The sequence below is a fragment of the Panthera pardus genome, unplaced genomic scaffold, assembly GCF_024362965.1.
Source record: "Panthera pardus isolate Hobbes unplaced genomic scaffold, ASM2436296v1 HiC_scaffold_4, whole genome shotgun sequence".
Lineage (NCBI taxonomy): Eukaryota > Metazoa > Chordata > Mammalia > Carnivora > Felidae > Panthera > Panthera pardus.
Window position 1 is genome coordinate 15647151 of NW_026526969.1, and position 12740 is coordinate 15659890.

General features: G+C 55.1%; 1 protein-coding gene across 16 annotated transcripts in view; it reads right to left on the minus strand.

The window, feature by feature from the left end:
• Positions 1 to 1372: 1372 nt before the first annotated feature.
• SUN1 (Sad1 and UNC84 domain containing 1) overlaps positions 1373 to 12740 on the minus strand; it is a 52649-nt gene continuing 41281 nt past the window's right edge. For all 16 annotated transcript variants that reach the window (XM_019422385.2, XM_019422386.2, XM_019422382.2 and 13 more), the window contains 6 exons: positions 11093 to 11344; positions 10560 to 10644; positions 7667 to 7782; positions 5151 to 5318; positions 3449 to 3541; positions 1373 to 3046 (listed from right to left, as the gene is read on the minus strand). In XM_019422385.2, the coding sequence (XP_019277930.1) occupies positions 2933 to 3046; positions 3449 to 3541; positions 5151 to 5318; positions 7667 to 7782; positions 10560 to 10644; positions 11093 to 11344 (828 nt within the window). In that variant the 3' untranslated portion in view covers positions 1373 to 2932. The remainder of the gene's footprint in view (positions 3047 to 3448; positions 3542 to 5150; positions 5319 to 7666; positions 7783 to 10559; positions 10645 to 11092; positions 11345 to 12740) is intronic.

Consider the following 12740-nt stretch of genomic DNA (forward strand, 5'->3'; position numbering starts at 1 on the left):
GTTTGGGGCCAAAGAGAGGTCGAAGTCGAGATGACACGTCATCGCTCGAGTCGCCGGCTCGCTTGGACGCAGAAGCACCTGTTAACACAGAGCTGCAAGTCCGGTGGGAGATGGGGACAAGGACAGGACAGGGATGGGGGCAGGGGACGAGGACACATATGGCGGCTGTGGACGGGGATGGGGAGAGGGTGGGTTTTGGGGACAGGGATGGGGACACAGATAGAGGCTGGGGTCAGAGGATGGGTTATGGGGACAGGGACAGGGGATGGAGATGGGATGAGGACACAGATGGAGGCTGGGGATGGGGACAGTGGATGGGTTCTGGGGACAGGGACAAGAATGGGACAGAGGATGGGTGATGGGGACAGAGATGGGGACACGGAGGCTGGGGACAGAGGATGGGTTATGGGGACAGGGACAAGGATGGGAGCAGGGGATGAGGACACAGATGGAGGCTGGGGACAGGGATGGGGACAGTGGATGGGTTCTGGGGACAGGGATGGAGACAGGGACTGCATGGGGGGGGGGGGGGCACAACTGCATCCCAGTTGGATTTCAGTGTCAGCCAACTCCAGACCCCGGAGGATGTTGATTACAGAGTCCTTGTTTGTAACCTATTGTTCCTATAGATGATGCAAACAAAGGTCCCTAGATCAGTAACCATTAAATCCCCAATGGTATTGCTATTTTCTTTAAAGTTCCTTTGTGACAGATCTCCAGGTATGTTTCACAATGGAAAAAAGGGAGGCACAGCGCTGTTAAGTGGAGTACGCGGTCATTTGTCTCACGTACACAACAGCGAAGTATACACCTATTTTTGCTAGGGGGCATAGTGTTTCCAGAAGGGCAAAAACAGCGGAACCCGCAAACCGACAGTCAGGGAGACGCAGGTGCAGCCTTCCCCTGGGGGTCCTGGCCTCCAGGGTCCCCTCCGGGCGGAGGCCTCGTGCCCCGCCACCGAGGTGCTGTGCTGCTTCCTCCCGCCGCTTCAGCTCTTGCGGCTTCAGCTCTCGCCGAAGAGGCGCTCTGTCCTGGCTCCCTAGGGATTCTCAGCCCAGGGCCTCACGCACGCGGTAGGCATTTCAGGAGGTGTTGACTGAATGAACCAATCCCGGGTCAGACTTAAAAATGAACTCCCGTCCCAAACCCGTCTTTGGCAGCAGGTGCCCTGATGACGCAGCTGTCCCTTGGAGGAGATCCACCTCCTCTTCTTCCCGATTTTCTCCTTGTCCGGCAACCCTGTCTACAATTCACCTCGTTTCCCAAGGGGACGTCTCTAGAACTCGCAAGCGTCATCGCCCCACACCCCACGGGCAGGAACAGAGCAAACTGAGAAAAGACACCATTTATTATGCATTCGAAACATCACATGCACTTTTAAAAATTTAAACTCTTTATTTAAACATTTCAATAGCATCTTATCAATTTGGTGGCAGCAAAAGCAGCACTACCAAAGACAAGTGTTTTGAAAAGCATTTACAAAAATACCGCGCACAAAGTCCTATCTTGCATCTTTAAAAATAAATATTCAAAATACTTCCACCCAACTCCCAAATTTAGTTTTATATAGGAAATTTTGATTTATAGATTTATCCCGTAATATATGAAACATCTGTATACATTTTATCTGACTTAACTGCATAGGCATCAGTTAGTCCCAATTCTAAGAAGAGTGAAAAAAATGCTACTTTGTGTAGTTTTTATGTATCTGAGGACTGTTGTGCAATATACATAAAACTCTTCAGAAAACCAGTCAGCACCATCATTTTCTTTTTCTGAAAATACAGTATTTATGAGAACACCAAAAGAACGGTCTTAACCAATAAAACTTAAATAATTTTTAAAACATCTGTAACACTTTAAGTGCCTTGCAGATATCTCATTTATAAAGTCTGCTCAGTAAAATAGTCTAAATATTAAATATTAACTAGAAACAAAATGAGTCTCAAGGAATTGAGAACGGCCGACAGCCATAGTAAGAGGCAAATCCCGGCTGGGGGCGGGAAGAAAGTGCCACTGTGAGAAAAAGTATAACCACAAAATGTTATGGTTTCATGAATTTGCTACCCTGAACAATCCCCTTGGATAACCGTCAGTGGAGGAAAAATTTCAGACTCGGAAAGACAGGGAGCAGGTTAGTGTTCAACTCTGCAGCAAAATTCAAACCAGACGCGGACGACACCCACAAGCCTGGGTGTCCCGGTGTCCCGGCTCCCTCGGACACCGCGCAGACTCGGGGACAGCCCCCGGGGGGATGAGCCTCCTTGAGACCTGAGAGCTCGACTGATGTGTCCATTTAGATCCAGACCACCCCCTTTCATGTGAGACCCCCGCCCCCCCCTTCAGCCCACAGTAAAACAGACTAAGCAGAAAAACACATTGCAGGAATTTCCCCACCTGGTGCGGGATAAAGGGAAAAATCCTACCCTGGAAAAAAGGAGTTCACAACCGAAACTCAGTGACGCGGTTTTTCCCTGAAAGAAACGTGTGCTGGATCAAACACATGAAATCGATCTGCCCCCGAAAGTCCTTGAGAAGGGCCAGTGAAAGGCTAAATATCAAAGCTTCAAACACTTCGACCTTTTAATTTCATTTGCTTTGTTCCTGATGTCAAGAAAATACAAGTATCAAGAGCTTCGTGTTCAAAAACAAATCCCCAAAACAACACATGTGTCTTTGTGACCCACACATTCAAAGGAATCTCCACAGAGGTCGGCTGTCGCTGGCAGACCTCGGTGAAACTACGCATTCGACATGCAGTGTTTTCTGTGGACACAAGAGCAAGCAGGGCGTCCACTCCCAGTGGCAGTCGGTGGCGTTTATTTAGGGGCGACAGTATCCTGTTACTCCACGTGCCCTGGTTCACAAAGGGTTCCAGTGTCTCAGGCTGTCCCAGTATATACAAGATGTACAAGAACTGACAGCAGGATCTTTACTTGATGGGTTCCCCGTGGACTCTGAACCGATACAGACACGTGTATTCCGGATGGCCCCAGTTAGAGAAAATCCGAAGTTCCACTATTTGGAAAGCTCTCTCGGGTCTTTTCTGGAATCACAAGGTGGGGAGGAAATCACAATTATCCACATTAACACCCCAAGCCTGATCACTTTCCCGACAGTGATATTTGAGAGTAAGCGGTCAAGCTGGAGGATGAACTAAGTCACGTATCCTAGGACACGCAGCTCAGGTAGAAACGGGACTCCTAGCGGGCCCCAGATTTACCTTCGGCTTCAGCAACGGGACACATGCACGTGGAACCAAATATACGCTAAGAAGGCTCCTCTGGGAAAAGTCAGGAGGCTCAGGGTCACTCGCTCAGGCTGATGCCCACGGACCCCACCGGGCAGCTTTGCTGAGGCCGGCGGGGTCCCGCTGAGCCGAGAGCAGGCGGAGTGCGGGTCGGGCCCCGGGAAGCTACGGGCCGGGCCGAGCCACGCAAGTGCTTACCGGCGCGTGGAACATCTGGAGGGACTCCCCGTCTTGATCGTATGTAAACCGTCCCAGGAGCCGTCCTTCCTCCTGGTGTTCGTTTTCTAGTCCCTGAGACCAAAGCCACACAGTCGTTAACAAATGGAAAAACGACACCGCGTTAACGAAGACTGCTCTCCTTCTACACGATCTGGGAAGATTAAAGCAGGAATAAGGCCTTCTCCAGAAGACCTGGGAAATGCGGGGCGTTCCACAACCACACAGCTCACGACAGGCCCCCGAGGGAGGTACTGTTCCTCTCGGACGTGGACAGGGAAAAGCACAGCTGGAACCGGCAAGCTAGCAAGGGAGGAGGGACGGACCGCAGGCACCCCTCTGTGACCGCCCGGCCCGCGGCGCTGCACACGCCACAGCGGAGCCCCAGGGCATCGGATGAGCCCGGGAAAATGACGGCGGCTCAGCAGGCCGTGAAGCCGCGGGAGGCCGACTCGCACGAGGGCAGACGGGGCGCCAGGAGCTAGTGCGGAACAGGGACGGAGGCTCGGTTTGGGAAGACGGAGTTCCGTGAGGATGGCGCGGCAGCGGCACAGCCTCGCGAACGCGCCGGATCCAGCAAACCGCACCTCAACGGGGCTAAGGGGTGAATTTTGTTTGTATTTTGGCGCATCAAGGAAGCAGCCAGCGGGAAGTACAGGCGACTGTCAGGGTGGGTCAGAGCGGGAAAGGACTTCCGTGCGAAGCGTGGGCAGTGACAGAGGACGAGCAGAGGTGGCTACGTGCAGCATCGGGACGCACACTGGGAAGCGTGTCTGTAAGAGGGACGCGTGACAGGCGTTTCTATGTGGAAAAAGCTCAGATGTGCTTAAGGAAACTAAGACTCCCGGAAGATAAATGAATAAAAACAAAATGAACCTACAAAAGAGGAAACATGCGTGTGAAACACAGAAACGCAGACCAAGTAGGCCGTTTTTACCGGCCAGGCTAGTGGAGGTTAGGACCAGAGGGCTCAGGGAGGCGAAGCACTGGCCAGGGCACGCTCACGCCCCCCTTCCGCCCCCCGCCACTAGGTACACGGTGGTGCCACTGTGAGCGTCCAGTCTGCGGGGGGCGGGGGGGGAGGGGGACCGCGGGTACGGCCGCCGGCCCCAAACACAGAAGCTGCGGCGACAGCGGGAGAAGCGGAAAGGTACGCGAGCGCCTCGCTACGTGACGGTGTTTCACGTAAAGATGCGCACAAAGCGTTTGTCGCCATCACAAGATACAAACTGTGCCGTCTCGGCTGTATCTTTTACAGGGAAAAAAGTGGACAGGGCAGAAAACGCCAGGATATGAACAACGAGTTCTCTGGGTGCTGGGATTCTGGGGGCTCTTTCTCCAACTTTCGTGTTTGGTGGTTTTCTCTAAGTTCAGCAGCGCATAGTTGTCATGCCCGCCTTTATGGCCGAACGGGCAAACGTTCTCTAGACACAGAACTCTCCGGGTTGGAGGGACTGGTCCTGAGGGCAGCACTCCCACAGAGCGGGGGGCAGCGAGCACAGTCCACGCCCGCTGGCCTCCCGGAGGCAGACTGGACCGTCTCCCTCCGCATGTAACCTGCTCAGAGCACTGACGGGGGGACAGGGGCCGGAGACACAGACTTGTGTCGACAGCCTCTTCTGGGCTCATCGGAGGGAGGTTCCGGAACTGAAGGGAGGGGAGAGCCGGGACGAGGCTCACTCACATAGACCGCGAAGTCCTTGGGGGCGCTGGTGATGTTGCCCGTGGGCGACAGCGTCTTTGGTATGTGCTCCAGAGTGAAGGTGGTCGGGTGGATCTCCATGGACAGCCTCACCACGAGGTACCCCTGGGAGCCCCTGAATGCCCAGCAGTTGCCTGGATAGATGTCAGGCTAGGGAAAAGGCAAAAACCAAAAACTTAATACACGTGACCCCAGAACGGCACGGGGGCTGGGGTACTAGCTGCCTGCACGGTGAAGACCCCACGAATAATCTCTGGCTCCCCGGCACCTTTACTGACAGCCTACAGGCGGCCAGAGGGCTTGCTGCATGGGCAACACACACTTTCCGCATGGGCGATACACTGTACTCTTACAACGAAATAAACTAGAGAGAAGCAGCACCACAGAGCTCGTGAGGGGGAGGACAGTGCAGAAGTGGACCCGCACAGCTCAAACCCGTCGTTGAGGGTCAACTGCAGGTTGCACGAGCCCTGAAGAACGTATCTGACAATCTGAAACTTAACGCACAGCAACGACAAGATACTAGTAATACCGATGTAGTAATAAACAAACTTCTACACGGTAAACAGCCATCATAAGCAAAATCAAAAGGCAAAATGCGGAAAGGCCTTCGCAACTTAAACTCCAGAGGGTGACGATCTCCAGTATGTTAATGAGTTTCATAAAAGTTAAGGTAACCATCACCTTAGATGAAAATAGACAAGACAAACTCATTTTTTAAAAGAAGTAAATTTAAATGGTCCTCAAACATATGAAAAGATGCTGCATGGTACGTAATAACAATAGAAATACAAATTCAAACGACAGGTGGTTACCCTTTTTCACCGAAAGGATCAACAATAATGCACGGGTTTGACAGTGTCTGTCGTTGAACCGGGGGCAGCGTTGACTCTAACGCACGCCGGTTAGAACGTGCCCCTCCGTAACCTGGCGCTATCCGGCAGAGCCCGTCCCGGCATCTACCCTCTGACCCAGCTACCCTCTGCTGTCCCTAAGATACACTGGCAAAATACAAAACGACACAGGCGTAGGGATATTTTTGTGACAGAAGCCACCATGCCTGTGACGGGGGGCCTGGTGCATGCACTGTGCTGGCCAGAAAGCACCAAGTGAACGAGGCAGGGTCCCTGGCAGGCAGCTGCTCGTGAGCTGGAGCAGGACGGGAAGGGACAGACACAGCGACACCTGTGTATTTGCTCACGCCTGTACTCAGTTTTGGTTGATCCCTCGTTCCTGATTTATGTATCCTCCGTACCTGCCCTGTGCAAATGGACTGGGACCTCAAGGGTTAAGCTCTGTGCACGGAGGGTGCCCTCACTGGGAACAGCTTCCCCAGCACCCTGGAGGGTGGCACCATTCAGTGAGCCCTGGCTGTGCCCTCTACAAAAAGGTCTGGGCCTGGGCCCTGGGGGGCTGGGGGACACCCTCTCGGCTGCCCTGCCTTGGTTGTGGAGGTAGGAGTCGGTCCTGTGTCTGCAGGCACCAGTGCCTCACGTGCAGCCTCCCCGTCCAGGTTCCCGTGTGGGTGCTCCTCACAGAGCAGTCCCTTCCTCACGCACGTCTAACACAGAGTGCCACCGATCCAGTCGGCGGAGCGGGCACGACTGCCGTGGGCCAGTGTGGTACCGGGGGGACGACAGGAACATCAAGACCTCTGAACTGTTATGATGGCAAACGGCCCCACCCTGCAGCCAAGGCAGCACCTGCCGGGGTCCCGGGAGCGCCCACAAACCGGTGCAGGGGCACGCAGCCGTCCGCCCCGCGCCTGAGGGTGCGCACCCGCCGTGGGGTCCACCCGCCTGCAGCGATGGGCACCCCGCCAGATGGGCTGCGGCGCCCGACACGCGCTCAGGACTGAAGGGAAGCCGGTCCCGCGCACCAGACCACAGCCAGGCTACCGGGACAGCACCCGAGCTCCGAAATGTTAAGTTTACCGATACTTAATGTTCACAGGAATTCACGAATTCTCTAAGACTGGATGTGTTTCCAAGCGAAAGACAGCTATCCTGTGCACAGTTCCCACAAAAGGAAGCGTTTGACCTTTCTTCAAAACTGTCATTAACACAAGGCAGCATCTCAGAACTGGAGGGAAACCAACATACAGTTGAAACTCCTCCCCGAGTCTTTGGGACGGACCGTGTAAAACGGGCGCGGAGCAGCAGCGTGTGCTGAGGGCAGCCCGCGGACACGCCGGACAGAGGCAGCCGCAAATGCTGTGTGAGCACGGGCCCCCCAGGCCCCCGGGGCTCAGTCCCGTGGGGGCACCTTCCTTGAGGTGCGACCGTGTCCACCTGCTCTGCCTCTGTAAAGACCGAGAAAGCGCGAGCTTGTCTCCCGAGGGAAGGCCCTCGGCCGTGAGCATGGCCACAGCGGAGCATCGCCTCTGCGGGGACCGCGGGGACAGACTCGCGGACGAGGGCACGCGAGCACGGCGAGGGGATCGGAGGTATCGGGGTGGTGCCGGGGGCTGTGCGCGGACCCCGGGCCGGCCAGCTCACCTGGATCACGACGCGGGGGGACTGGGAGAAGTACCAGAGCGGGATCCCGAAGAGGCTGATCAGTGCGGTCTTGGTCTCATACGTCTCCGAGCAGCGAGTGCTCAGGATGCTTCCACCTGAAAGCAGACGTCGGAGCTGCCTGGGTGTCTGCACCGGCCTCCGGGAAAGCGGTCACGGGGGGCCCGTCCCCGCCGCGGGGGCTCACGGGCAGGTCTCTGTGTCCACAGGGAACCGTCTACTCTATGATGGGCCCCAGGCTCGCTCCCTCTTCTGCCAAGCCGGGCATTCAGAGTCTGCAGCCGCTTCGGGACACAAGGGAAGCCCCCCGTCTGCACTACGGTGACTCTCAACGAGCTTTTGTTCCTCTTTCTAAATAAATGACAAGTCGACAGGCACCAGAGCTGCCTGACAGGTGCGTCTGCTCTCAGAGGGCCTACTGTGGACAGGCCACAGCGATGGGACACGATTGATCAGCAGCTGCTCAGGGAACGGCAGGGGGCGGGGCGGGGCGTGTGCTACCAGGTCCAGGTGTCTCCTTGGAGTAACACGAGTATTCTGGAGCGAGACGGCTGCACGACACAGCGAGCACGAACTCGCCACATCAGACGCTTTTCAAAGGGTGAAGCTTAGGTTATGTGAATTGTATCTCCATAAAAAAGAAGTGTTAAAAAAAAAAAAAAAAAAAGAAAAGAAAAGAAAATAAAAGTCCAGTTTGCCCCTCAACAGGAAACAGGGCAGACAGGATGCTGCTGGCAAAGCACATGAGCTGGCGTGGGGAACAACAACAAATTAAAACGTCATACATGCAAATACCAGCTCCCGAGAAGCTTGCATCCTAAGAGGCCGTGGCTCCCGAGTGTGGCTGTCCATCAAACCCCTCAGGACACCTACACAGGCGCGCACGTGCGGGCGCTTCCCCTGACTGTGGGGGGCACACCTGGGCGCTGGGAACTCAAACAAGAAGAGAAAGTGATTCTGACCTCACTGATCAACAGACTTGAATTTCTGAACCTTTGTATTGTGTCTTTAAACATCCTATCCTCGCTGAAAACAAAAAGCGTCCTTAAGTACAGACACTGTAAAAAATAGAGTCGACAAATGCCTTGCGCAGTGACAGAACCTTCAGTTCAACCTCATCAAAACTGCCCAAATTCCAAATTAATGACATACAAATCTGTAAGGATTAGTTATGCTTCTAAGAAAACAATGACCCAGCCGAATGCTTAGAAGAGCATTTGAGGTCTCAGAATTGCAAATAGTTTCTTCATCGATCACTGAATTTCAAAAACGTGTTTATCACGATATTCCAGAACAGTCCTTCTCAACAAAATACACACACAGGAGAGTCGATGGCCTTCCTGACTCCCATTCAGCATCAGAAGAACATCGAGGATTTTGCTGGCAACAGAGGCTCCGGGCCAGCACGTGGCGCCGCTGCAGAGACACAGACGGCCGGCGTCACGGCCGCAGCTGCAGTGCAGCCAGCGGGGACCAGGCTCCTGACCAGAGGCGTCGCTCGGGTTTCCTCAAGGGCTGGGTTAGGGTAAACCGTGTCCCTGCTGCCGTGCAGGGCTCCCCGACGCTGGCACTGGCCACCGCGTGGCAAGACCCTCTGTGTCAGGCACCCGGGTGGCGCAGTCGGTTGAGCGTCCCAGGGCGATGGGATTGAGCCCCGTGTCGGGCTCCGTGTGGGTGAAGCCTGTTGAAGATTCTCTCTCTCTCCCTCTGCCCCAGACCACACGTGCACACCCTCGCTCTAAAAAAGAACCTCCTAAGAGAAAATGTTGGTCTGCTAACCCTTGGTCTGCAATTCCTAAACTTTAAAAACTCAGAAAACTAAGATTTTCTCTTACACACATGGTGGCCAAACCTTCCCCGAACAGACATCATGTCACCTGGAGTCTCGACCTGTCTCGTGTGGCATGGACATAGGCCCATTTCTTCACAGAGACGCTCTGTGTTTGATCCAGGCGCTGTCCCGAACGTCCCCGAGGAGGCAGGTGACGGGAAGCGTGCGAACCACTTCACCAAACCACAGTCCTCTTAAATTCTTGGTTCATTTTTTGAATTTAATTCCACTTTTTTAAGTAGGCCTCACGAAGCATGAAGCCCAACGCAGGGCTTAAACTCATGACCTGGAGATCAAGAGTCCCACGATCTACCAACTGAGCCCACCGGGCGCCCCACTAAACCGCAATTCTGTTCCTCCAAATACACCTGGGCCCTGAGCCTGGGCACGCGGGCACGCAGCACCTCCCCGACCTAACGGACCACAATTTTCTCCTTGATTTCTTTGCGGAACCAGAACAGCATCCCCATCGCTCTATGTATTCAGCAGCCGTTTTCACGGACAGGTACCACTGGCTACTTCCTGTCTGTCATCTGTGTCCCCTACAGAGTGACAGCTCCCGTAGGGCCGGGACGCAGAACAGTCCTCACACGCAGCAGGCATTTAAACATCGCTCACTGGACACCTAAACAACACGTGTTCACGTATCGAGTGCTCTCGGAAACCGTTTAAAAACCACTTTTCTGGTATCAGTTACTGTACTTCATTACTTAAAAAAAAACACACCTTACAACGCAAAAGATCGTAAATACTTAAGCAATATTTCTGTGGCAGTAAACTCTGACGTAGCTACAAAAATCTAAAAGCTACTCAAATGCCCCCAAATTGGGACTTTGCTGATGCCCACAGTTACACGGGCTCACGCCCATGGACGTGTGAGCATAAACACCGGCCTTCTGTGGGAGAACCTGACCACACGCGAAATCAAGAGCACCGGGGACTACCTAGTCCTAGCAGGTTCGGGGCCACACAGAGTCGGGGCAGGTAGCAGCGGCCGCGTCCGCAAGCCCGCCAGCAGGTGACCACCGTGTTCAGTGTACTCACCACCAGACTCCAGGGCGAAGTCCACCATGCCGGTCTTATCTTGGGAATACAGCTTCAGGGCGTTGTTCACAAGGACACGCGCTTGCTGGACGGAGGCAACGTGCATTAGTGGGGGCCAAACAAGGCTCAGGTGTCGATAGAGAAAGGAAGGCCCGATGTCTTACTAGAAAGGCATCTTCAGTTAACTGCAGCAGAATTCACAGGCACGGGGAGGGTCAGCCCCGCGCCAGACCACAGGGCCGCCACGTGGGGGTGGGACGGCACCACCCTTGACCCGGGGCCCACACACAGCCACGACGGTCACTGCTCCAGAGACCAGGCCCCCAGGCAGCGGCTGACCGGCAGCGAGAGCAGCCACAGCCCGCCGAGCTGGCGCCCTCTCCGCACCCCACACGGCGCCGAGCACCTCTGCGACCACAACCACGTCCCTGGGGGACCCTCGTCGGGTAAGACCTCGGGATCTGCCCGCTCGGTAACCAGGTCATCAGTTCCATCACGATACACGCCCCAAACGTTTCCCATTGCCTACTTACCGCTTCCGTTATCCCAGAAGCCCCGGCCTCATTCGCAGCAGACGGTGCGGTCTCAGGGCCGGAGACCTGCTGTGTCACAGAAGTGTGGCGGGTGACGCTCTCCAGCACCTGCAGCTCCAAGTCCCGCAACAAACCCTGCAAATCACCCTTGCTGACGAGCCGGGAAGACAGTTTCTGTAGCAGCCATTCCAGAGAACCGCCTTGCTCATCGGAGAACATGAGCTTGATAGTTTCTCTGACTTGGGCGTCCACCTGGTGAAATCATTGGTAAGCAGAACGTGAACTTACTGTTTTAACCAAACCATCTAAAAGCTTCACTTCTGTCACCTTAACACCTCGAAAGGACCACAGACCTTCTCCAAAACCCGTAACGTAACTGTGACAACTTTCTCCCTTCACGTTAAACTCGAGGAGCTCTCCAAAAGCGTCGGAATACGTTACAGGAGAGCCGAGGGAAGGGAGGCTCCTCTACGTGGTCGCCCTGCACGCGCCCCTCAGCAGGCATCGCCGGGGGAGTGACTCATGGGTCCGGCGTACAGAGGAAGGAGCCCCCGCTCTGCAACCTCGGCGCGGTAAGGAAGCGGTCACGTAAACAACACACGTGTGACCTTCCACGTGCCAGCCACGCCCCCGTGCTCTCGCTCTACCCGCCCTGGCTCCGTGACGGACGCGGCACGGACGGATGCACAGGAGAAAGCACGGAGTCCCACAGCGAGGCCGGGAGGCCCACCTGGCCCCTCGCACAGCTCCGCAGCGCTCCGCACTAGGGACGCCCTGCTCCCGCGTGAACGGCGGCCCTCGTTCACAGGCCACAGGTGTGCCACGGCCTCCAGCCCCGCGAGCCCTCCGGCACTGACCCTGCAAGGCTCCTCACAGCCTCCGCGCTTCCGTCTGCCTGTCGCTCTCATTGCTGCCGGGGGCCCCAAGCGGGCCGCTGCCAGGTTCGGAGGATGCACCTGTGTAACTGGCTGATACCCCAAGATCTCCCCCACGAGGGCGGAGGGACCCAGTCCCACCAGCCACAAGGAAGCCGTCTCCCCGAGTCAGTGCTGGGGGGTGGGGGTGGGTCTGTCCTCCCTCTCGCGGCCACTTTGAGGGCCGAAGGACAGGTGTTCACTTTCGTCTGCAAACCCGAGGAGTGGAAACGAGTGACCCGCTCACGTGCTTTGCCCACGTCCCCACTGTCTTTGCTGTGGCCAATGCCAGGAGCTCTTTGCAGAGCAGAGATGATTTCATCAACTGTGTCGCAGACACTTTTTCCCAATCTACTGTCCGACTCTGACTTACGATAGCTTTTGCCATTCAAATGTTTCTTTTTCCATTTTCATGCAGCACAAATGTCTGGATTTCCTCTTTTGCACAAAGAAACTGGGGCCTGAAACATCACCGGGAGATGTGGCAACAGGAAGCTAAGCATCAGAGTGCCGTGCGAATCTACTCCGGTGAAAAGACGTACAAAATGGCCTGCCGCCAAACCAACATTGGCACGTGGCCATCTGCACACAAAGTGTGGACAGACGCACACCTAGGTGCTAATGTGCTAGAGGAAATTCCAGGAGAGCTGAATATTAACTATTTTATGTTAAATGTTAAATGCCATCTTAAAGGTTTAAAACTGCAGATGTAGGGTGACTCATGCGGTTAAGCG